At 54.7% G+C, this 23,238-nt stretch overlaps 1 protein-coding gene across 3 annotated transcripts; it reads left to right on the forward strand.

The window, feature by feature from the left end:
- Positions 1 to 5: 5 nt before the first annotated feature.
- On the forward strand, positions 6 to 22,959 carry MAP7D1 (MAP7 domain containing 1). 3 transcript variants are annotated; one of them, XM_070404731.1, is made up of 18 exons: positions 6 to 315; positions 13,637 to 13,987; positions 14,185 to 14,253; positions 14,795 to 14,958; positions 15,704 to 15,818; positions 17,255 to 17,365; positions 18,517 to 18,639; positions 18,736 to 18,908; positions 19,010 to 19,155; positions 19,854 to 20,182; positions 20,463 to 20,640; positions 20,737 to 20,875; positions 21,009 to 21,113; positions 21,419 to 21,472; positions 21,663 to 21,708; positions 21,811 to 21,901; positions 22,014 to 22,198; positions 22,386 to 22,959. In XM_070404731.1, the coding sequence occupies exons 1-18, from the start codon at positions 270 to 272 to the stop codon at positions 22,394 to 22,396; spliced, it is 2,436 nt and encodes an 811-aa protein (XP_070260832.1). In that variant the 5' UTR covers positions 6 to 269; the 3' UTR covers positions 22,397 to 22,959. The 3 variants fall into 3 exon arrangements, with proteins under 3 accessions (XP_070260832.1, XP_070260831.1, XP_070260833.1); XM_070404730.1 differs by having other exon boundaries at positions 18,517 to 18,908; XM_070404732.1 differs by lacking the exon at positions 17,255 to 17,365 and having other exon boundaries at positions 18,517 to 18,908.
- Positions 22,960 to 23,238: the final 279 nt, after the last annotated feature.

Here is a 23,238-nt window from a genome sequence, read left to right on the forward strand (position 1 = left end):
CAATAGGGTTGGGCCGGGGCCGGGACTGGGCCGGCGCGGGGCAGGGAGCAGGATCGCGGCCGGGCCATCAGACTCGGGGCGGCCGGCGACTCTGAGCCTCGCAGGTCCCAGCCGACCCAGCCTCCGCCTGGCCCGGAGCGCCCCCCGACTCCGACCGTTGCCGCCTGGGCGGGCTGGGCGTGATGTGCCGCGGGACCCCCGTCCTGGCCGCCGGCCGCCGCCGCCGCCGCCGCTGAGACCCCGCCAGACACCCCAGTGACGCTGCAGCCATGGAGAGCGGCCCCCATGCGGAGCCGGGTGCCGGCGCGCCTCCAGGTAAGCCGGGGGCCACGCCGAGGCGACGTGGGGGGCGATGGAGGGGCCTCGGGGAAGCCGAGGACGAGGCTGGCCCGCTGGGCGGGGACCCCTCCCCCTCCGCGCCCTCCGACCGCTGGAAGTTTAAAAATAAAGGTGCCGCGGCGGCGGCGGCCCGGGGTCACCGGTGCATCTTCTGACAGCTGCCCCTTCCCCAACCCGGGCGCGGGGGCGCACTGGGCGGCGGGATCTGCGGGGACCCCGCGCCGGAGCCGTCGGGTGACCCTTCCGCCCAGCCCAGTGCCACCTCGACTTCCCCGCCCCCACCCCCTTCCCATCCACCCGGCCCTGCAGATCCTCCTCTCCTAGCGGGGCGTCCGCCCGCGCTCCAACCCCGTGGGCACGTGTGACCCCAGCCTGGACGTGTGTGTGGAGGGTCCAGAGTCTCCGGCCTGGAGGCCTGCATACCGAAGCGGAGGCCCGGCGCCCCCCACGGCCAGGCCCGGGCTCAGACCTCGCCCCCACCCCATCCCTCCAGCTGCCGCGCAAAGGGCCTGTTGCTGCTGCCGGCGGGCGGGCGGGCGGGCGGAGAGAGGAGGGAGGGAGGGAAGGGGAGGTCTCGAGCGGCGGCTGCCAAGTAACCCGCCGGATAAAGGCGAGGGGGAGGGGGAGGCAGCATTGTTTGGGGCGAGGGCGGGAGCTGGGGAGTGGGCCCTCTCCCCTGCAGCCGGGCTTACTCTGGAGCCCACCCAGCCCGATGCGGGGAGGAAGGGGACAAGAAAATCTGCTCATCCCACTCGTCCTCCTTCCCAGCCCCTCTGGGCCTCAGCCTCCCCCTGGAGAATGAGATGAAGGCTCAAGGCCTGCACTCCGGGGACCTGCCACATCTTTCCTCAGCCTGAGGCTTCGGATACATACTCCCTTACACACACATACTCTCTCTTTTTCTCTCTCTCTCTTTCCTCTCTCTCTCCAGGCCCCTGACCATCAAAGCTCTCCCTCCCCTCACCCCACCAACCACCAGCGCCCTGGACTTCTGCAAATCCCATTCGATTCTGGGAGCAGCTGATGAGGGGGTGGGGACAGATTTCTGGTTGGGCCTGGCGTTGTAGGGAGGGATTTCTCTTTCTTTTTCTTCCTGGAAGGGGAGGGAAGAGCGTGATTACTGAGTACCCAAGTTCTGTTCCCACTGAGTCAGGGGGGAGGTGGCCCCATCCGTACACCTCCATAGAGTCCTAGAACCTAATCCCCATGGGCCACCTCCCTGGCCCCTGGGGCGTGGGCCGAGGATGAGACAGTGTCTGTGGGTGCGGAGAGCCCAGGACAAGGTGGAGCCGCTTGGCCGTGGGTGGGCACCTCCCCATGCCAGTGTGGGTGCTTCTAGGGGGACCCGGTAGGCATGGGAGCTGGAGGACACAGAGGGGAGGCTATTAGACTGGTGTGATTCGGAAGGTTTGTAGGCTGTGCTGAAACAAGGGTGCTTGGGTCTGTCTTGGTTCTGCTGAGTCTGAGAAGGGACACGCAGCAAGGCCCAGCCTGGGTCCATTCTTTCTGGTGACCGGCCCTCTGCACCTGAGGGTCCCCATCACTGGTGTGTTCATCATAGCCTGAACGGGGGTGGTGACTAGGCCACAGATGAGGGCCTGAGTGGCTGGCTCCTTTATAATTAGGGACATGAGTGGGATGCCTGGACTGAGTATGAGGGCATGGGTGGGATGCTTGACTGTACTGGGAAGCGTGCCTGGGGCCTGTAGGAAGACCATTCTATGTCCCGGGGTCTGGATGGGGTAACACGAGAACCTGGATCATAATGTTGCCTGTTCCATACACAGAGAGAAGGCAAAGGTGATAGAGGCCCCCTCTGAGCCAACGGCTTCCTAGGAATAAAGGTCCTGCCCACTCCATGTGCCTGTGAGAGTCTGAGACATGGCTGCGAGGCCGAGTGCACGTGACACGATCCCTGCCCGGAGTTCCTTTTGCACAGGAGGCAGCCTGGGATAGGGGACAAGTGCGGCACCCGCCTTTGGGTCAGAACCGGGACGGAAACCCCAGCAAGCCATTTATTGGCAACTGGACTGGAGCAAGTGACTTGCCTGCTCCCCACACAGTTTATGCCCCTGAAAAATGGAGGCAGTGTTATCAGTCTTGCGGGAATGAGGTCAAGTGAGGGTTAGAGATGAGGTACCCAAAGGGCCCTGGCACACAGACACCCCCAGGACAGTGTTATCACCATAATTATGGTTATGCTCATTGGAACTGGTGCCAGCAGGGAGGTGTGAAATACATATAGGGGAGGAGAGGGCAGGAATTGGGAGTCAGTTTACTTAAGAGTGCAGACTCTAGAATCAAAGATTGTAAGTCTCCACTTCATAATTTATTACGGTGTGACCTCAGGTTAAGTTGCTTAACCTAAGTCTTCAATTTTCCCATCCACAAAATGAGAATAATGCTAGGAATTATTTCATAGAAACATTAGGGTCATTAAATTAGATGAACACATAAACAGTTTTTCTAGGCCAGTGATGGCGAACCTATGACACGTGTGTCAGAGGTGACACACGAACTCATTTTTTTGGTTGATTTTTCTTTGTTAAATGGCATTTAAATATGTAAAATAAACATCAAAAATATAAGTCTTTGTTTTACTATGGTTGCAAATATCAAAAAATGTCTATATGTGACACGGCACCAGAGTTAAGTTAGGGTTTTTCAAAATGCTGACACGCCGAGCTCAAAAGGTTCGCCATCACTGGTCTAGGCCCTGGCACATAGTTAGTGCTCAATACACACTATTTGTTTTCTTATCGTTATTATTTTTAATTCCTTCGGAGGCCTGAGGAAGAGGTTAATTAGAACTTCAAGAGGTAAATGTGGGACAAGGCAAGGCGGGTAGGAGTTCTAGGCGGACATGAGGCAGGGTGTGATGGGGCAGTGGGAGCAGGAGAGGACACGGGAGATGGTGCAGCCCCATCCAGCACACCCATGCTTGCCATGTGCCAGCTCGCTGCTGGCTGTGCTGTCAGCAGGGAAGTGAATCAGACAGAGTCGCTACTGACCCAGTGTGGGCGGCAGATGTGTTCACTGCAGGGAAACCCAGGTGTAATGGTGCTACAGTGGCCAGAGGGCTCCACTTGTGGAGTGCTTCACAGAGGAGAAGGCATTTGAGGGGACCTGAAAGGATGAGTAGCCATTGGTGAGGCTGGCACAATGGTCCACATCTCTGCATTCCGCAGCCACCCCCCCCCTCCGCCCCCCCCGTCAGTGCCAGCACCTCCCACTGATGGCTGGTGGGCCCTGTAATGAGGTCTCTAATGAGCCTCTAATGTGTAGTCATGCAAATGCAAAGGAGAAAGAAAGGGCCCTAGGCCAGTTCACCCCGCTTGCCCGCTTGCCCGCAGGATGGGCATCTGTTGTGAGTGGGGCAGGGCTGAGGGAGTGGGAAAAGGAGCTGAAAGCAGGCCCAGAATAGAAGTGGTGGCACTTGAGGGCAGTCAGGACAGGTCTCAGGCCTGACCTGGGCTGGAAGTTAGACTGCAAGCAGCTGGGAGCTATGTCCTTGGGTCCCCCGCTGGGCCTTGGGACCAGTGAAGGAGCCAAGGAGCCAGGCCCAGATAATGCAGCTTTGTTGACAGTGGCAGCTCTGCCTGGCACCCCGGGCACAGCCTTCAGCGGCTTCTCCATCACCTCTCAGCTGCCCCCATCAGCACTCCTTGCCACTTATGAGAGCAAATGTGGACCAGTAGACTCCCTGGTGAACCAACTTACCACCTACTCCTATCCATGAAGGGCCTTCTCTGTGCCTGGCACAGTGCTCAGCATGTCACATGCATTGTCTCATTTGATCCTCAAAACGTAAGTGGATACTAGCGTTACCTGCATTTTGCAGATGAGGCTCCAAGAGGCAAAGTCACTTGTCTAAAGCTACACGGCTGGGACTCGAACCCAGGTCTGTCTGATTCAAAAGCCTGTGCACTGCACCTCTATGCTGAATGATCATGGCCACGCTAGCTGGTGACAGTCTGGCCACTTCCCTTGCATGACCTGTCTTCTGTGGGCATCTTGGCCTTGGGGACCCCATGGTCTTTTTTCTCTGGCAGGCAGAGGTAGAGCATGTGTGTCCCCCCCCCCCCCCCCCCCACACACACACATCCTGCCAGATTGGTGTCTGACCAGAGGAGGCCTTGGCCCTCAGCGGTGGTGACAGTCTAGCCGGTGGATCATCCTTAGGCCTTGGCCTAAGACTGGGCCTCTGCCCTTAGCACCTAGGCCTCAGTGTGGCCGTCCTTGCCGTCCCTGCCGGGGCTGAGGGAGGGCCATGGTGGAGCCGGACTGCGGGATGGGGTCATTTCCTGCCGCCTAAAATAACAGGAAGTGGGTGCTCCTGATTGGAGGCTGGGAACAATGGCCGCCAACCCGGCCAGAGAGCTCCTTCAGCTCTGCAGTCTCAGTTGGGTTCCCGGCGTTATCATGCACAGAGTCCTGTGGCCTGGCCCAGTGTCCTGCCACGGGTCTGTGGCCTGGGTCCTCAGGACCCCTGGAGCAGGCTGCCCCTCCGGCTTCACTCCCTCAGAGCTGGCCCAGCCGGAAGTGAGGCTGCCCCCTAAGGGCCTCTCTGTCCCAGCCCCACCGGCAGGCATCCCCCAGGGTTTGTCCTTCCTGCCTACCCCCATCCTCCCAGCAGACCTCTCCAGAAGGAGAGGAAGCCCAGGAGATTGCCCCTTAGGGTAGCAGAGTGAAAGTACAAACTGTCCCACTGATGCCTACCAAACCCCAGCTTTGCTACTCACCAGCTGTGTGACTTGAGCAAGTATCTCAACCTCTCTGAATAGATGTCCTCACTTGTAAAATGGAGTCATGGTGTCACCGCATAGGACTGTGGTGAAGATGAAATGGACTGATGTGCTTAAAGTTTCCGTGGTAACTGACATAGCATTAGCTGCTGCTGCTGCTAACTGGACGTTCCCTGGGCCCAGAGGGGCAAGGCAGAGTGACCTGGATGTGGCTGTGTAAATATACTGGGACATTGTGTCTTTGAGAGCTGTGTGGGTGTCTCTGAAACACATGGAGGGGATCCCTGGCTCTGTGCGTGTGCATGTGTGTGTGTGTGTGTGTGTGAGAGAGAGAGAGAGAGAGAGAGAGAGAGAGAGGAATGTGCCTTGTCTCTTGCCATTGTGTGGGCTCTGTCCACATGGGGTGTTTCTCTCTGTGGTGTGTACTCTCTGTCTGTCTGTGTGTCTTTGCCCCTTTGTCGGCCTCACTGTCTTCACTTGTCTGGTCCAGTGCTACCACCTAAGGAGCTTCTGTGAGAGGCAGGAGGAGCTCTGGCTAGAGGTGCTGATCTCTGTCCCAATTACTCTCTCTGCCTCATGCCTCTGCCTCCCCATGCTCTCCCCGATCAGGGGTGCTATCTGTGCGCCCCCTCCCTGCCAGCTCTCCCTGGCTCTGCCCCCTGCAGGAGGGGCACTCTCTCCACTCTCTGCCCTGCCCGCCTTACTTCCTGCCTCCTGGTGGCCAGCCTGGGCAGGAGCCTGCCTTCCCTGCATTCTTGCACTCTGAGCTCAGTGCCTGCGGGCCCCACCTGCACCCGTCACCCACCCTTCACCGTCTGGGGGAAACCTCCCTGGGGAACACCGCATCATTTCCTTCTTCAAGGAACAGGCAGGAGCCTGAGGGAGGGGTGATGCCTATCAGCAACAGTGTGACATAAGGGTTTTGTCATCAGACAGCTTGGATTTATATCCTACCTCTGACACCAACATGAGCAATTCACTTAATCTGTCTATGTCAGTTTTCTTACCTGCAAATCGAGGGCCATCTATAGTACTTCCCCTTTAGGGTTGTCATAAGAATTAAGTGAGAGGAGGGAGAGTGCCTAGTATACGGTAGGGCTTCAATAAATTCGTTTGTTTCCCTTCCTGGGCTTAGGAGCTGGCAGGGCATACACAGGGCTCTGATATGATCAAGATGTTAGGATTGGAGAGGCGAGGCTTTGGAGCAGCTCGGGGTTTGACTGTGTGCTGGCTAAGTAGCTTTCTGCAATCTGTCCACCCATCTATCCATCCATTCATCTTGGTGTTCAATAAACAGACATAGAACTCCCTACTCCAGTGATGGCGAACCTTTTGAGCTCCGCGTGTCAGCATTTTGAAAAACCCTAACTTAACTGCTGCCGTGTCACATACAGAAATTTTTTGATATTTGCAACCATAGTAAAACAAAGATTTATATTTTTGATATTTATTTTACATATTTAAATGCCATTTAACAAAGAAAAATCAACCAAAAACATGAGTACGCGTGTCATAGGTTTGCCATCACTGCCCTACTCTGTGCTGGGCAGGTGCTCTATAAGGCATGGGCCTGAGAGAAGGATCGAGACCCCCGTCTCTTCTCTCCACGAGCTCTCACACGGGCAGGGAGGCAAACAGAAAAGCCAGACTGAGTGATCAGATTGGGGAATATGGCCGGGCAGCACTTGTCGGGGTGGGAGGAGAAAGGGACAAGAGGAAAGGACTGCCAGCTCCCAGAGGGTGGAGAAGGCGAGTCATGTGACAGGCCCTCTGAGGACTCGGCTGAGTCTTCTGCAGACCCCAGGCTCAGCCCTGTCTGGGGGCTCTTGAGAAGACAAGCCTTATTGACCCTGTGACCAGCGCCTGCACCTTTGCCCTGTGAATTTGTGCCAGGAAAGAAATACAAACTGTCTGCCTCTTATCTAGTTCTTAACAAATACTTCTGGGAGATATCGATGTAGCCGAATAAAACTAACAGTGGCTAAAAGCCCACATTTTGACACAAACCAAACATAAAATGAAGGATCACATTTCAGGATCGACAATGGGGATAACCAGAACTTGGTTTAATCGTACCTTCTAGATAACTAACCAAGGAAATAATTTGGCTTAGTATCATTTGTTCCGATAACACTGTCCCAATGACATTTCGTTCGGGTTGGCATAATTCTGAGGAAAATATTTGTATTCCAGGTCAATAGTCCGCCAGGTCCAAAAAAGAATTCCAAAAGTCCTGTTTGCCTCTCGAGAATTCTTTCTTGTTGAGCTGCTGGAGTAAACACTCATTATTCTAGTAACTTCTACCTGAGTGCCTTTGTCCAGGGAACTGCCCAAACTCAAGTGCGATGGAATTGCCTGTTGTTTTGCTTTCCTTCCAGAGTTCATTTCTTTACAATAAATTGCCACCTGGATTGAGTCTGTTAAAGTAAAAGTCTCCTTCTCTATCCACCCGCTTTAGTCAAGGGTGACTTCCAATCTAGCACTTGATCCCCATTCAACAGCCTTTCGTGACTGTCTCCAGGTTCCTGGCAATGTGTCTGCTGCTGTTGCAGCGGTGAACGAAGCAGACATGGCCCAGCCCTTGTAGGGCTGACAGTTTAAAAAGAACCACACGAGCCCTAACCGGTTTGGCTCAGTGGATAGAGCATCGGCCTGCGGACTGAAGGGTCCCAGGTTTGATTCCAGTCATGGGCATGTACCTTGGTTGCGGGCACATCCCCAGTAGGGGGTGTGCAGGAGGCAGCTGATCGATGTTTCTAACTCTCTATCCCTCTCCCTTCCTCTCTGTAAAAAAATCAATAAAATATATAAAAAAGCAAACAAACAAAAACCTATAATAAAAATACTAATAAAATAAAAAGAACCACACGAGGATGTTTAAAATTATAACGGTCACAGTGCGCCAGACAAGGGGCACATGAAGCCATGACCGTATATAATGAGGGACTTTATCCTGATCAGAGAAGCTGGGAAAGGCTTCCCCGAGGAAACGGTGAGTGAGCTGGCTGGGATCTGAAGGGGACGTGGGAGCTGTAAGAAAAGAGGAGGAAGAGCATGTGCAAAGGCCCCATGGCTGGAGGGAGCATGAGTGGTTGTCCGATTAAAAGGTCAGTATGGCTGGAGTGCAGAGAGCAAGTGGGTAGGTGACATGGAGTGCAGATTCAAAAGGTTGGGGGTAGTTGGCGATAAACTATGCCAGCCTTGCAGCTAGGGTTCAAGAATTTTATCTTTATCTTCAGAGCAGCGGGAAGCCACTGGGAGGTTTCAGGTGGCAAGAGCACCCTGATCAGATTTGCATTTGGGAACAATTGCCCTGGCTGCTCCGTGGAGAGCAGAGTGAGAATGGGTGCGGAGGAGCAGTGGGAGGACTTTGCAATCATCCAGGTGAGAGAGATGCTGATGATATCTGGCAGGGGGAGATCATCGATTTATTCATCCAACAGATAGTTGTGGAGCACCTGTGTGCCAGCGTCCTGGGGCCTTAGACCAGGAACGGCTAACAATACAGACACAAATGTGTCCCCTCGTGGAGGGTATCTTCTGCCAATGGAAGAGAGTGTCAAAATGGTGTTAATGTTGTGGAGAATAATAGAGTTGGAAAGAAGAAAGTACTGTTGGAGGGAAGGAGCCTCCACTGCAGTTTGTCATTTTATTTTTTAAATATATTTTGTTGATTTTTTACAGAGAGGAAGGGAGAGGGACAGAGAGTTAGAAACATCGATGAGCGAGAAATATCGATCAGCTGCCTCCTGCACACCCCCGACTCGGGATGTGCCCTTGACCAAGGTACATGCCCTTGACCGGAATTGAACCTGGGACCTTTCAGTCCGCAGGCTGATGCTCTATCCACTGACTCAAACCGGTTAGGGCTGCAGTTTGTCATTTTATTTTATTTTATTTTTTAAAAATATTTTTTCTTGATTTTTTATAGAGAGGAAGGGAGAGGGATAGAGAGTTAGAAACATCAATGAGAGAAAAACATTGATCAGCTGCCTCCTGCACACTCCCTACTGGGGATGTCCCCACAACCAAGGTACATGCCCTTGACCGGAATCGAACCCGGCACCCTTGAGTCCTCAGGCTGACGCTCTATCCACTGAGCCAAACCGGTCAGGGCTGCAGTTTGTCATTTTAAATAGGGGGTCAGGGAAGGCGTCATTGAGAAGGGACACTGGAGTCAAGACCTGAAGGAGGTGAGGGAGTAAGACCTGCATAATCCGGGGGCAGAGGATTCTTGGCAGAGGGAACAGCAGGTGCGAAGCCCTGAGGCAGGAGTGTGCCTGGCACATTTAAGGAACAGTGGCTGGAATAGACTGAGCAGGGGCTAAGAGGCAATGGGCTGGAGCGGTAGGATCCTGACGGGCCCCAGAGGCCATGTGATGCCTTTGATTTTTCCTCCCCGGCAGATGGGGCATCTTGGAGAATTTTGGCAGAGGAGTGATTTGATCTGACTTATTTTAAAACAGAATCACTTGCTGCTGTGTTGAGAAATGGCCAAAGGGGAACAAAGAGTAGCAGTGGGTGGGCTTTTATAGCGGATGGTAGTGGCTGAAACACTAGAAGTGAAGATAGTAAAAGCGATTGGATTCAGAATATATTTTGCACATTGAGCCAAAAGAGATTTATTGAGAGATTAGATGTGGGATGTGAGATAAGAAAAGATTCTAAAATGACTCCAAGGGTTTTGGCCTGAGAAACTGGAAGGACGGGGTTGCCATTGACTGAGGTGGGGAAGACCGGGGGAAGAGCAGCGTTTGGGGGAAGGAATATCCGGAACTCAGTTCTGGATGTGTTAAATTTGGGGTGTCTGTAAGACATCCAGGGGTATGAAGTAGGGAGTTGCATGAGCGAAACTGGAACTCAAGGGAGCGGTCTTGGCTGGAGAAGCAAATTTGGTTGTCAGCAGAGTGCTGGTATTTAAAGCCATGAGTCTGGATGAGGTCACTGAGGGAGTGCGTGGAGACAGAAAGGAGATGAGGTCCTCCACTGAGCCCTGGGTTAGCAAGCTAAGGAGGGATCAGCAAAGAACTCTGAAAAGTCATAGCCAGCAAGAGAGGGAAAATCAGGAGAGTATGTGTTTTGAAAGCCTAAGCAAGGAAGTGTTCAAGGAGCAGCAAGAACCCACTGTGTCAGATGTGGCTGATAGGTTGGATTGAACAATGTGGAGGTCACTGGAGACCTTGAGGAGAACAGTGTCGTGGAGCAATGGGAGTGGAGGCCTGACCACATGGGTTCTTGTGGTGGAGATGGGAAGAGGTGGACAGATTCTATCGGGCAGGTACCAGACACGATATACCTACTCACCATCGGTCCCAACAACTTGCTGAGGAAACAGGTTCGGGGCTTGCCCAAGGTCCCACAGCAGAGCTAGGATTCAACACTCAGGCCTCTCCGACTCTAAGATCTTTCTACTTTGCTGCGTCAGACACCAGGTCCAGGTTGTTCAAGCCTTCCTCTCGCCCTCCTTCCAGGTTCCCTTTACACGGCTTATCAGGACCTAGTTGGAGATTCTCTGTCTTCCCTGGTGGGTGTGATTTGCCTAGGTCTAGAGACAAACATCTGCCTACGAGTTTTCCTTGCAACACCTGCAGCACGCACAGGTGCTAGGAGGATGGCAGCATACGGGCCTCACCCTCGGCCTTCAAGCTTGGTATTTACAAGCCTAAGCCTTTTGGCCCCAAACAGTTCTGTGTTCAAATGCTGCCCCGTACTAGTTCTATGACCCTGGCAAATCTGCTCAGTGGGGTAAGCTTTGATTGTCTCATGTGTATAATGGGGATCAGAATCTCTGCCTCTCAGAGTTCATGTGAAGATGCAGGATGGAGATACAGAGGGTCTAGCTCAGCTCCTGGTGGGTAGTAAGCACTCACTGAATAGTTCCCACTACAGTAAGTCCTCAACACCGTCAACAGGTTCTGTGACTTTAAGTGAAACAACATACAAGGAGACCAATTTTACCATAGGCTAACTGATATAAACAAGAGTTAAGCTCCTGCGGTACCTCATCAATATTATAGCAAAAGGATGTTGTATGAAACTACATTATTCCCGGACCTGCGGTAGTTTTGTTGCTGATGAGAGCTGGAAGGGAGTTTGCAGGTGGCCGGGAAATAGACCAGCCATGACCAGGCAGCCAGGAGCTGGCGCGGGGAGCGCTGGCTGGACTGGCATGGAGTCTCTGGGCTCTTGGGGAGACAGGGCCTCAGCTGAGGCTCTTGCCTGGAGCCCAGGAAGCTAGAAGGGGAGGAATGAGGGGAAAATAGTGTGAGCCTTACATAATTTCATTGTGTAACATCTATGGCCTCATACTGCTTAAACAGAGGCAGGCTGGTGAAATGAGTAAGAACGTGGATTCTGGTGACAGATGCTGGGTTCAAGTCCAGCCTCCGTCACTTACCAGCTGAGTGACCTCAAATCACTTTGCTCAATGTCTCTTTGCTTTACCTTCCTCATCTGTACAAGAGAGATATTTATAGTGCCTCCTTCATAAGTATTTTCAGTGAGGACTAAACTAATGTGTAAAGTGCTTTCAATTTAGGAAGCTCTTGGGAAATATATATAAGCGTTAGTGGTTATTCTTATCACTAACACTCCTCACAATCCTTGAGGTAGGTACTGTCTGCATTTTATAGAAGAGGAGCTGTGGCACAGAGAGGGTCTGTAACTAGCCCAAGGTCACACAGTTAGTGGGAAAGCCGGAATTCACATTCACATAGTCTGCCTTTACAGCCCATACTCAACCACTGGACACCTGTCTCCTCTAAAAAAGGCACCCCCTCCCAAAGGCGGTACCTTGGGAGTCCCTGCACACACATTGCCACCCATAGGGATGGGGAGCTTGCCACCTCCCGAAAGGGCCAGAGTCCCCAGAAGAGAGAACCTAGTATAGTGAGGGCACCTAATAGGAGCAAGCAATGCCTCCCTAGATTCACCTTCCCATGGACCCAGGCCCTGCTGCCTAAGCCCAGGTCAGTGGCTGTGTCCCCCACTGGTCCCTTCAGTGCCCAGAGTCGCAGCAGATGGCACTAGGGCTCACCACGCAGAGGCTTCTCTTCGGGAGCTTTGTAAGACCCACGGGGAAAGGGGGGAAGTGCTGTTTCCTGGCACTTTACTGACATCCTGCTGGCTTGGGATCATTGCCCTATTTTACAGATATGAAAGCTGAGGCTTAGAGGAGTTGATTCACTTGCCCAAGGTTACCTGCCAGGGAAGCGGGCCCTCCCGTCCTGTCTTGGGATAGTGACATCAGAATTGGGCCCTCAACTGACGCTGAGGCCTGTCTTTCAGGGGCCCCATAGTGTACATGTGCTCACATGTGTGCATACGCAGGTGCATACCAAGTCATGTGGCTTCCTGCCTTGGCTCTTTGGTATCTTGTACAGGGTCCCTGAAATACTAATGTCTTAAAAGAAGAAATCTGAGGGTGGTTGGAAAAGAAGAAAAGACCACAAAGTGGACATAGCTGGTTGCCCATCCAGTTGGGGATCCTACTTGTGCCCATGTTATATCCCTCCTCTTCTCCAGTCCCATGTGCCCAGCACTGGCACCCTCTGAGAACCAGACCTGGGGTTGGGCACTGTGACCCTGAGGTAAAGCAGAAAGGTGAGGGAGGCAGACGTGGAAACCAGTCATTACCATTTGGTGCGTCAATAAGTGCTACAAACTTCTCAGGTGTTTTTGTTGTTGTTTGTGGGATTTTTTTTAATTATTATTTTAGAGAGTGAAGAAGGGGGAGAGAAAGAAAGAGAGAAACGTTGCTTTGTTGTTCCACTAATCTACGTATTAATTGGTTGATTCTTGTATATGCCCTGGCTGGGGATCAAACCCACAACCTTGGTGTATCGGGGCGACACTCAAACCAACTGAGCTACCTGGGCAGGGCTCCTCAGTTTTTCCAACACACAGCCTGCTCCCTTCTGCCCCTTTGCAAACGCTCTTTTTGCCAGAACCCTCTCCTCCTGATTTTGCCAACTCTAGCTCATCCTTCAGAGCTCAGCTTCATTGTTACTTCTTCAGAAAACCCCCAAATGGCCGAAACCGGTTTGGCTCAGTGGATAGAGCATCGGCCTGCGGACTGAAAGGTCCCAGGTTCGATTCCAGTCGAGGGCATGTACCTGGGTTGCGGGCACATCCCCAGTAGGAGATGTGCAGGAGGCGGCTGGTCGATGTTTCTCTCTCATCGATGTTTCTAACTCTCTATCTCTCTATCCCTTCCTCTCTGTAAAAAATCAATAAAATATATTAAAAAAAAAAAAAAAAGAAAGAAAACCCCCAAATGTAGGTTAACCATCTCTGCTATGTTACCCGCGACAGAGTACTTATTCCTGCTGTAGCTGCCTGGCTCTTTGTCTGCCCTGCCCGAGGGTGGGACCATGGCTATTTTCTCACCATTATATCATTAGTGTCTGGAACAGTGCCTGGTACATAGAAGGAACTCAATGAACATGTTGGGTGAATGAATGAACAAGTCAGTTGGGCAAGGAAAGAGCTTCGAATTGAACTGATGGTGCAGATGTACTGTCTGACTCTCCTCTCTTGTGTTGGTGTTCCAGCTATGGCAGCCAGGACGCCCCCAGAGCCAAGACCTTCTCCAGAAGGTGATCCCTCTCCGCCGCCGCCACCACCACCGACGTCAGCCCTGGTGCCCGACACCCCCCCAGACACCCCTCCCGCCATGAAGAATGCCACTAACTCTAAGCAGCTCCCACTGGAACCAGAGAGCCCCCCAGGGCCAGTAGAGCCTAGATCAGCCCCTCAGCAGGAAGAGTCCCCTTTCTCAGAAGCGAGGACCAGGGGACCCACCCCACCAGCCACAGGCCCACGGGATTCCAGGCCTCCTCGAAGGAGCAGCCAGCCATCTCCAACGACAGGGCCAGCCTCTGACAGCCCTTCTGCCAAGCAAGGTATGTGTGATGTCCTTAGTCCTGGCCCAGACCCCTTAGCTCAGGGTCCCAGTCCTATTGACACCACCAGAGGGAATCTCTGCCCAGGAGGAGATGGGAAAGGGATGGGGTGAGGTCCCGGAGGGGAGGGTCCCCGAGGCTGACTATCCTTTGGAAGAGTCACTTGACCTAAATCTATTCTTGTTCCCTCTACTAAGATGCGAAGAAGGCAGGAGAGAGACACAAACTGGCAAAGGAGCGGCGAGAAGAGCGGGCCAAGTACCTGGGTGAGTGTTTAGGAAACATCATCATCTTCCTCAACATCATCATCATCATCATTAATGCCCTATTAACATTAACACTTCTGGACACTTAATTTTGTGGACTGTGCTGAGAGCAGTACCCGCATTATCCCAGCTGATACTCTTAACCCATTTTGAGGATGAGGAAACTGAGGCTCAGAGAGATGAAATCATTTGCTGAAGTCACATAGCTCATGGAGTACCCACGATTCAGACCAGAGGCTCATGCTTTTAATCACAGCCCACGGAAATCAGTCCAACAGGCCCCAAAGTCAGACAGGGGTCTGGCTCTAAAGAACTCAATTGTTCTCAGTGCCAAGTGACTGTGAGGCCAGTAGGGGAGAACTAGGCCTCCCATTCTAAGGCCTGAGCCCGTCAGCAGGAAACCTTTTAATTTGAGGGGGAGTCTGAGCGCAGAGGCACCTCCCCACCAAGCAGGCAGGAGAAAGACCCAGCAGGGCCGGGTAACAGGGAAGGTCCTCCCTCTGCAGAATCCCTCACACCCCTTGGGGCCCCTTTCCCACAGCGGCCAAGAAGGCAGTGTGGCTGGAGAAGGAGGAGAAGGCCAAGGCCCTGCGGGAGAAGCAGCTGCAGGAGCGCCGGCGGCGGCTGGAGGAGCAGCGGCTCAAAGCCGAGCAGCGCCGAGCAGCTCTGGAGGAGCGGCAGCGGCAGAAGCTGGAGAAAAACAAGGTGCGTTTATGTTGACTTCCGGGCATGGCCCTGCGTACCCATGTGCGCACACATCTGTACACACATCTGTGTTTGCGCCTCTGCGTCACCTCTGTCTACATGGTTATATCTGTGTTCACACCTATCATTGGGTCTCTGTGGGTTTGATATCTGGCCATCTGTGCAACTGCAGACATGGTCGGGTCAGTACTTGCCAAGGTGGGCACTTGTAACTGTGTGCTGTCAGACAGTGTGTGTGTGTGTGTGTGTGTGTGTGTGTGTGTGTGTTTGCATGCCCTGTGTGTGGGTATTTGCATGCAGAGATGAGTCTGGGTGAGTGTGCTGAGCTCCACAGGTGAGGAGTGCCTTGGCTTGAGCATCAGTGAGGAAATGGAAGGAAAGTGTGGCCTGGCTCTGCCCATCGGCCTCAGGCTGAAAGGGAAACGTTGCCTCAGGGTCAGGACCCGCAGTGCCAAGGGGACATGACCCCACCTGGGAGCCCCAGCAGGGAGAGTCCCACCCTGTGCTCGGAGAAACAGCTCATACGCTCAGGAAATGACTCAAGAACAGTGAAAAGCTCCCCAAGAACAAGGGATCTGCTGCAGATGATCCTTAATCATAGCGAGGATTCCGTAACCTTGGTTACCTGCAATGAGTCAGAAAACTTCTGGGGAACGGCACTGTCCCAGGAGAGAGAGGGCTCTTTCTCCCAGGTATGATGAAGGATTTTGAACCCAGACTTCCCTCTTCTCGCCCTCCTCACCAGGAGCGCTATGAAGCAGCCATCCAGCGGTCAGTGAAGAAAACATGGGCTGAAATCCGGCAGCAGCGCTGGTCCTGGGCAGGGGCCCTGCATCACAGCTCCCCGGGACGTAAGACCAGTGAGTGGGCTGGAGGGGCTGGTGGGTGGGTGGGTGGGCGAGGCTGGGACCTGAGGCGCGTAGGGGAAGGGAGCAGCTGCAGTGCAAGGACTGGCAGCTCCCTGCAGCAGGTATGCCTTGCTTCGTGTGACTTGTGGCTTCTGGAATGGTCTGTGGACCAAATTGTGCCTTCTCAAGGACCTGTACTATCCAGTCAGAGATGGATTCTCTTCATTTGGTTTGCTCATCAAACCTGTCATTTTAGGTTTAGCCTTCTTTGCTCCTGACAATTATTATTAGTTGATGATATGTAAAAGAGGACTCTAATGCCCTGTAGACATGGGATATTTAAAGAAAACTGTCTCGCGCCCCCCCACCCTCCCACCCCTTATGTACCTGTCTTGGAGGGTAGATTTTTGTCTCTGAGTTTCCTTCACGTAGGGCCATCATGGATTTTGGTCTGATTCTTTCTTTGCTGGCATGTTTGCATATCTTTATGTAATGGCAAGGTTCAGTGTTTCCAGCTGTGTATCTTTCAGTGTATGTGCTCATGGATCTGGGCATTGTGTGTCTTAATATGTTTGCCTTGGTGTGTTGGTGGCCTTGTGGGCCTTGGTGAGGACTCCCAAGTCAGACAGAATTGGGTTAGGACCCCAGCTCTGGCTCTTGTGGTGTGACCTCTAACTTCTCGATGTCTCACTTTCTTCGTCTGTAAAATGGGGATAACAATACTACTTGCCTCCGAGGTTGTAGGTAGATGTTTGGGAGGATCAAGTGAGGTAACATGTGTGTGGTGCCCAGCACAGTGCCTGGTACATGGTAAGCATCCAACAAATGTTAGCTGTTACAAATACCATAATTAAGTTGCTTCGATGTGTTCGTGCCTGTGTGCATCTGGGTCTGACATGCTCTCTCTCAGTGTTTGTGTTTCTGTAACTGTGCATGTCTGCACACACGTGTGCATGCAGAAGTGCCTATCACTCTATATGCCTGTGCCTGCATGTCCTTTGTGTCTGTATGAATATGTGGATTTGTGCAAATGACTGTGACTGTGGGTTCCTCTGTTTAGGAACGTCTCTGCATCGTCCCAGCGCGTGGGTGTTGTGGCCAGAGCGCCTTGGCTGGGCAGTGTCAGCAAGTGCGGCGCTGGGTGGCTGTGGGGGAGAGCTTGCAGCGCCCAGCCCTAGGGAATGGCTTCTGGGCCAGGAAGGCTGTAGTTTCTCTAGTTTTACTCCATCTCCTCCCTCTGTTCCTTCTCCGTCGGCTCCCCCAATACAGGTTGTCCCTGATCACCTACCCCAACCCTCCTCCCAGAGCCAAGTCTGCCTACTCCTCCTCTTCCTAGCCTGCCCACTCCTCCCTTTCCCACCTGCCCGCGGAGCATCCTGCATGGAAGGCCTCAGTGTGCCCCGGCTCCTGTGTGGCCCGGCCCTAATGCCGTGTCTTTTCCCCTCTAGGTGGGAGCAGGTGCTCTGTGTCGGCAGTAAACCTGCCCAAACACGTGGACTCTATAATCAACAAGCGGCTCTCAAAGTCCTCTGCCACGCTCTGGAACTCCCCCAGTAGAAGTAAGAGAAGGCCCAGCCCTGCTCCCTCCAGAGTCCCTTGTAGCTCCCAACAAGCCTCCAGAGCTCAGCAAGAACCCCAGGTCCCCAGAGTCCTCACATGCTCTAGGTCTCCATCCCCACTCTACCCCTCCTGGGGTTCTGTGCCCCTCGGGGGAGCCGGCATTTGGGTCTGGACCCTGAGGACAGAGATGTGCCCTGCAGGGAGGAGAACAGAGACAAAGGGCAGAGAGCAGGCAGAGAGCCTGGCAGGGGCCTCGAGAGCAGGTGGGGGTGGGGGTGGGAACGGGCAGGCAGCCGCATCTCCAACCACAGCCAGCTGGCCTAGGCCAGCCTTAGGCAGGTGGCCTTGCCCCCGAGTAGCAGACTAGCTTGGGTGCTATGTGTGTGGAGGGAGCCCCTTTTTCTGGCTCCACCCTAGAGGGTCCGTGCAATCCTGCCCTCTCTACCTTAGAACCCCAGCCATGGTCGTGGCTGGCTCCAGAGCTGTGGCCAACCAGGGTGGCATGGCCCCTGCTTCTCACTGCCCTGGTGCTCACATGTGAAGGGCCATGGTAGGAGCTATTTATAAGTTTCTCCAGCTTTTATTTGGTTGCTCTGTTGCCTAGCAACCAAATCAGCTGTTGTACCAAACCCACCTGACTGAGACTTAAAAATAACTCAGCAGCTGAGGGGACAGAGGAGGGTGGCCCAGAGCAGCCAGGCCCCCTAGCAGCCTCACCCTGTCATGGGATGCGTAAAAGTTGGGACTCTCCTGAGTCAGAGGAGCACAAGGACCCTTACTGTCCCAAATCCTTGGGGTCATGCCCTCCCCCCCGCCCTCTGATGGCAGGAGGGAAAGGGCCCTACAGTGGACCCTTACTGGCAGCTCCTTGCTATACTCACAGTTCAGAGCCCTTCCATCTGCGGGGAGTGGTAGGAGCGGACCCTCATGCTATACAGCACTTTGCCCTGGAAAGTGTCTTGTTGCCTTGGTCTGCAGTGGGGGTCAGACTTGAGGGCGAGAAGTGTGGCCAGGGGTGATCAGGATAGAGCCCTCCTGGGGAGACTCCTTGGGCTTGCCATGGGATGGTACCTGGCCACCCCCTTTTGCTTTTGTTTGTTCCCTGCGGCTCCCCTGCGGTAACCAGCTCCTCCTGGCATTCTCCCCCTAGATCGAAGCCTGCAGCTGAGCGCCTGGGAGAGCAGCATTGTGGACCGTCTCATGACGCCCACCCTCTCCTTCCTGGCACGGAGTCGCAGTGCAGTCACACTGCCCCGCAATGGCCGAGACCAGGGTAGGGGCAGCGGCCCTGGGAGAGCCCCCATGAGGGGCCGGGCAGTGGCCAGCCTCACGTGTGGGCCACATCCCAACCGCACTCATCCTTCTGCAGCCGTGCCGGTGTGCCCGCGCTCGGCCTCTGCCAGTCCCCTGATGCCACCATGCAGCGCCCCCCGCAGCAGCATGCACCGCTGCACCCCCTCCTCCGGGGAGCGTGGGGAGCGCCGCAAGCCCAGCTCGATGGGCAGCCCCACCCCGGTCCACCGCAGGCCCCAGTCCTCACCGGTAAGTAGCCGTGCAGGTGGGCACAGGGAGCCCAGCTTGGGACGGTGGGCACCACTGACTTCTGTTCCCTGCCTCCCACTCTCCATCCCCTTCCTCACTAGGTGCAGAAAAAGGAGAAGAAGGACAAGGAGCGGGAAAATGAGAAGGAAAAGAGTGCCCTGGCCCGGGAGCGCAGCCTCAAAAAGCGTCAGTCACTGCCTGCCTCTCCACGCCCACGCCTCTCTGCTGGCTCTGCTTCTGAACTCAGGTGGGCACAGCCTGCATGTCACCAGGCCATTCATTTATTCATTCATTCATAAATATTTGTTGGGCACCCACCTCTAGAATGAAAACTCTGTGAGGGCAGATTTTCTTTTATTTTTGAGTGTTTTGATCGCCGAAGTACCTTAGCACCCAGAACAGTGCCTAGCACCTGGTAAGCTCTCAACAAGTACCTACTGAGTGAATGAATGGACCTGCCAGGTACTGTTCTGGGTGCTAGGGACACTTTGGTAAGCCAAACCACACCTCATTCTTGCTCTTATTAACCTTGCTGACTATTGGGGAAACAGCATTAATCAAATGAATGTGTAGCCCTAGCCGATGAAGTTCAGTTGGTTGAGCGCGTCCCATGCACAAAGAGGTCCCCATTCAATTCCCAGTCAGGGCACATGCCCAAGTTGTGGGCTTGATCTCCAGTAGGGGGCGTGCAGAAGGCAGCAGATCGATGTTTCTCTCCCTTCCTCTCTCTTTCTAAAAACATATATATATTTTTAAAAGAACATGTAATTGCAAACTGGGATATATACTCTCAAAGGAAATACTATGGTTATGTGAGAGCATATAAGGTGGGGGTGCTGGCCTAGCCTGGAAGGGACAGTTCCCTGAGGAATGACATGCCCAGGGTATGTATATGTATGTGTGGACTCTGTGCCCTCCAGGCTTAACATTTCCCTTTTCTCTCAGTCCCAAATCTAAGGCCCGGCCATCCTCTCCCTCCACATCCTGGCACAGGCCTGCCTCTCCCTGCCCCAGCCCAGGGCCCAACCATGCTCTACCCCCAAAACCACCATCCCCTCGAGGCACCACTGCATCACCCAAGGGGCGGGTTCGGAGGAAGGATGAGGCAAAGGAGAACTCCAGTGCGGCAGGACCCGAGGACAAGAACCAGAACAAGGGCAAGGCCAGTGAAGAGAAGGAGCCTGCAGCCCTGGCCTCACCGGCACCCTCGCCTGTGCCCTCACCCACCCCAGCCCAGCCCCAGAAGGAACAGCCCACAGCCGAGACCCCTGCAGGTGGGCATGAAGAGAGGAGGCGGAAAGGTGGGCAGGGCAAGAAAAGACAGCTTGCCCTGCGTGGGGGAGGTGGTCAGAGGTGTGGGCCCAGAGATAACTGCGGACTGGGTTCTGGAAGATAGGACCTTCAGCAGGTCATCCCAGGGCACAGGCCAGAGAAGAGCTCATGTCTAAGTTGATGGCAGAAGTTGAATGGGTGGGTCACCCTGAGGTCCAGAAGCAGGCATGCAGGGGTGCTGGAGGTGCCTGAGCTGACTCCTGGTCCTTGTTTCCACTCCAGATACTGCTGTCCTGACCTCACCCCCAGCCCCGGCCCCCCCAGCGACCCCCAGCAAACCCATGGCCGGCACCACAGACCGCGAGGAGGCTACTCGGCTCCTGGCTGAGAAGCGGCGCCAGGCCCGGGAGCAGCGGGAGCGTGAGGAACAGGAGCGGAGGCTGCAGGCAGAAAGGGACAAGTGCGTGCACCCGTGGGACTGAGGGGGACGAAGGGGGCCCATATGGAGGTTGCTAAAGAAGCGCGGGACCGAGCACGAGTTTCCTTTGTCCCCCAGGCGAATGCGAGAGGAGCAGCTGGCTCGAGAGGCCGAGGCCCGGGCTGAGAGGGAGGCAGAGGCCCGGAGGCGGGAGGAGCAGGAGGCCCGAGAGAAGGCGCAGGCCGAGCAGGAAGAGCAGGAGCGGCTGCAGAAGCAGGTGCCGGGGACGGGCGGGCGGGCGGGCAGGCAGGGCTGGGCTGGGCGCGGGCGCCTCCTGCTGGTGGGCCGAGGGCTGGCCTGGGAGGAAGGCTGGAGTCCAGCTGCTTAAAGCTCACCGGGGTCTTTGGCAGAAAGAGGAGGCCGAAGCCCGGTCCCGGGAGGAGGCAGAACGGCAGCGTCTGGAGCGGGAAAAACACTTCCAGCGCGAGGAGCAGGAGCGGCAGGAGCGCAAAAAGGTATTGGAGCCGGAGCCTTGGCTCCGGTGGGCGGGGCTCCGGGGGCGGGGCGGGGCTTCTAGGGGCGGAGCCTTTCTGGGCCGGGTCCCTGTTTGGATGAATGGTACTGGTAGGGTTACGGGAGTGGGCGCTGCCTTGGACTTGTAAAGGGTACACGAGGGTATTGGGGTGAGTTCTGGCCCCTGGCCTGTAAAGGACTGGTATGAGCTGGAAGGGGCCCTGAGACCCCAGGCCTGGGGCTGGATGGTGGGAGGTTTAGGATTAGGGCGGCGCTTGGGCCTAACGGATGTGGGGCTTCCAAACAGCGTCTGGAGGAGATCATGAAGAGGACTCGGAAGTCAGAAGCTGCTGAAGCCAAGGTCAGGGTTCCCCAAAGGGCAGCGTAGGGAGTGGGGGTCGGGTGAGGAGGAGGCTGGGGAATAGCATTCAGGGTGGAGGAAGGAGGCTGAGACAGGCTGCTCAGGCTCTGGGCTGGGGGAGGGAAGAATTCAGCACCTCAGTCAGGTGGGACCAGATACACCTTGATCTGATTGCTCTTCCACTTTACAGCAAAAGCTGGAAAAAAAGGAAGCAAACACCAACAATTGTAGCCCAGGTAAAGGCCCTATTCCCCTCGCTCTGTCCCTTTCACCACCCCATCATCATACCTCCTCCTCTCACCAGCCAGCAACTGATGGCCATTCCTTCCCTGTGATAGACCCTGTCAAAGCCGAAGACTCGCGGTCCTCAGGGCTACAGAAGGAGGCTGTGCAGAAAGAGGAGCTGGCCCCCCAGGAGCCTCAGTGGAGGTACCAGCTCCCAATCCCAGGGTCCGGGCAGGAGTCGGGGCCGGCTGTAGCTGTGGGGGTGCCTGGGCTGTTCTAGGCTGTGCGGTGCCTGAGTGTGTCCCTGCATCCACAGCCTGCCTAACAAGGAGTCCCTGGTGAATGGCCTGCAGCCTCCCCCAGCACACCAGGAGAATGGCTTCTCCCCCAAGGGACCCTCTGGTGAAAAGAGTCTGGGCCGAACGCCAGAGGCACTCCTGCCCTTCGCAGAAGCAGAAACCTTCCTCAAGAAAGCTGTGGTCCAGCCCCCACAGGTCACAGGTAGGGACCCCTGACTCCCAGGCCCACAGCCTTCCTTCCCAGCAGCCTTCCCAGGACTCCCCAGCCTTGCCCTCTGTTCCAGCTCTGCCAGAGGCCTTCTCACACTCCATGTGCCACCCCCGACCCCGGCTGGCCTGGCTTGGAGGCATAGTTTGCCTGACTGTTTCCCCTCCCGTTTTTTCCCCAGAAGTCCTTTAAGTGGTTGCCTTGGATCCAGGCACAGCTATGAGGGCTCCTCTGCATCATCTACCAGGATGTCTGGGAAAGAAAGAGACAGAACAAAGCCAGAAGTGGCCTGGGCCCCTGGGGGTGGGCCCTCTGTTATTTTTAATCAGCACCTTATAGACTGTTGTCTTTGGCTGGAGCCAGGCCCTGCCCCTCAGTGCATTTGTGTGCTCACACGCGCGGAAACCTCCCACACACACATACACTCACAGCCTCTCTGGCCTCCTTCCTTGGGGAAGGGCCACCTGTAGTATTTGCCTTGGTTTGGTGGGGTACAGTGGATGTGAATACTGTAAATAGCTTGTGCTCAGACTCCTCTGCCTGGAGGGGGCGGGTGCAGGAGGCAGACCCTCCCAAGACTCCCTGGGGAGATCTTCCTCTCTATTTAACTGTAACTGAGGGGGAACCCAGGTTTGGGGATGGGGCCACAGGATGCTGGTTGCTTTAGGGGTACCCATGCCCCTGCCCTCGCCTGGAATCAGTGTTATTGCATCTGATCAAACTTCTCCAGAAATAAAGTGAGAATAATCCTGCCAGTCCTGTCTATCCTTGGGGCTGGTGGTGAGGGTGGTGGCAGGTGACCTCCCGAGTTCTAAGAAGAACGTAAGGAGCCAGGGCCTGTGGATATCTACTCCTGCCTGACAGTAGTCCTAGTGGCCTTCCACTTTCGTCATGAATTCATTCATTTATTCATACACAAGGATGGTTGCATCTGCTCTGTCCCAGGCAGTAGGTTACATGCTGGGGATACAGTAGTAGGAAAAGATGTAGCCTCTCTCCTCAGGGAGCAGGTGAGTGTCGTGGACACTGAGTTG

The sequence above is a fragment of the Myotis yumanensis genome, unplaced genomic scaffold (genome assembly GCF_028538775.1).
Source record: "Myotis yumanensis isolate MYYU_CA2020_CCGP unplaced genomic scaffold, mMyoYum1.0.hap1 SCAF_2, whole genome shotgun sequence".
NCBI classification, from domain to species: Eukaryota; Metazoa; Chordata; class Mammalia; order Chiroptera; family Vespertilionidae; genus Myotis; species Myotis yumanensis.

What these genes read in the sequence shown, in the direction of transcription:
- MAP7D1 (XM_070404730.1), top strand. Translation starts at nt 270, where the DNA reads ATGGAGAGCGGCCCCCATGCGGAGCCGGGTGCCGGCGCGCCTCCAG. An exon ending in CTCCCCGGGACGTAAGACCA is followed by an intron (nt 15,819 to 17,254) that starts GTGAGTGGGCTG and finishes TTTCCCCTCTAG; the next exon opens with GTGGGAGCAGGTGCTCTGTG. An exon ending in CTGGAACTCCCCCAGTAGAA is followed by an intron (nt 17,366 to 18,516) that starts GTAAGAGAAGGC and finishes TTCTCCCCCTAG; the next exon opens with ATCGAAGCCTGCAGCTGAGC.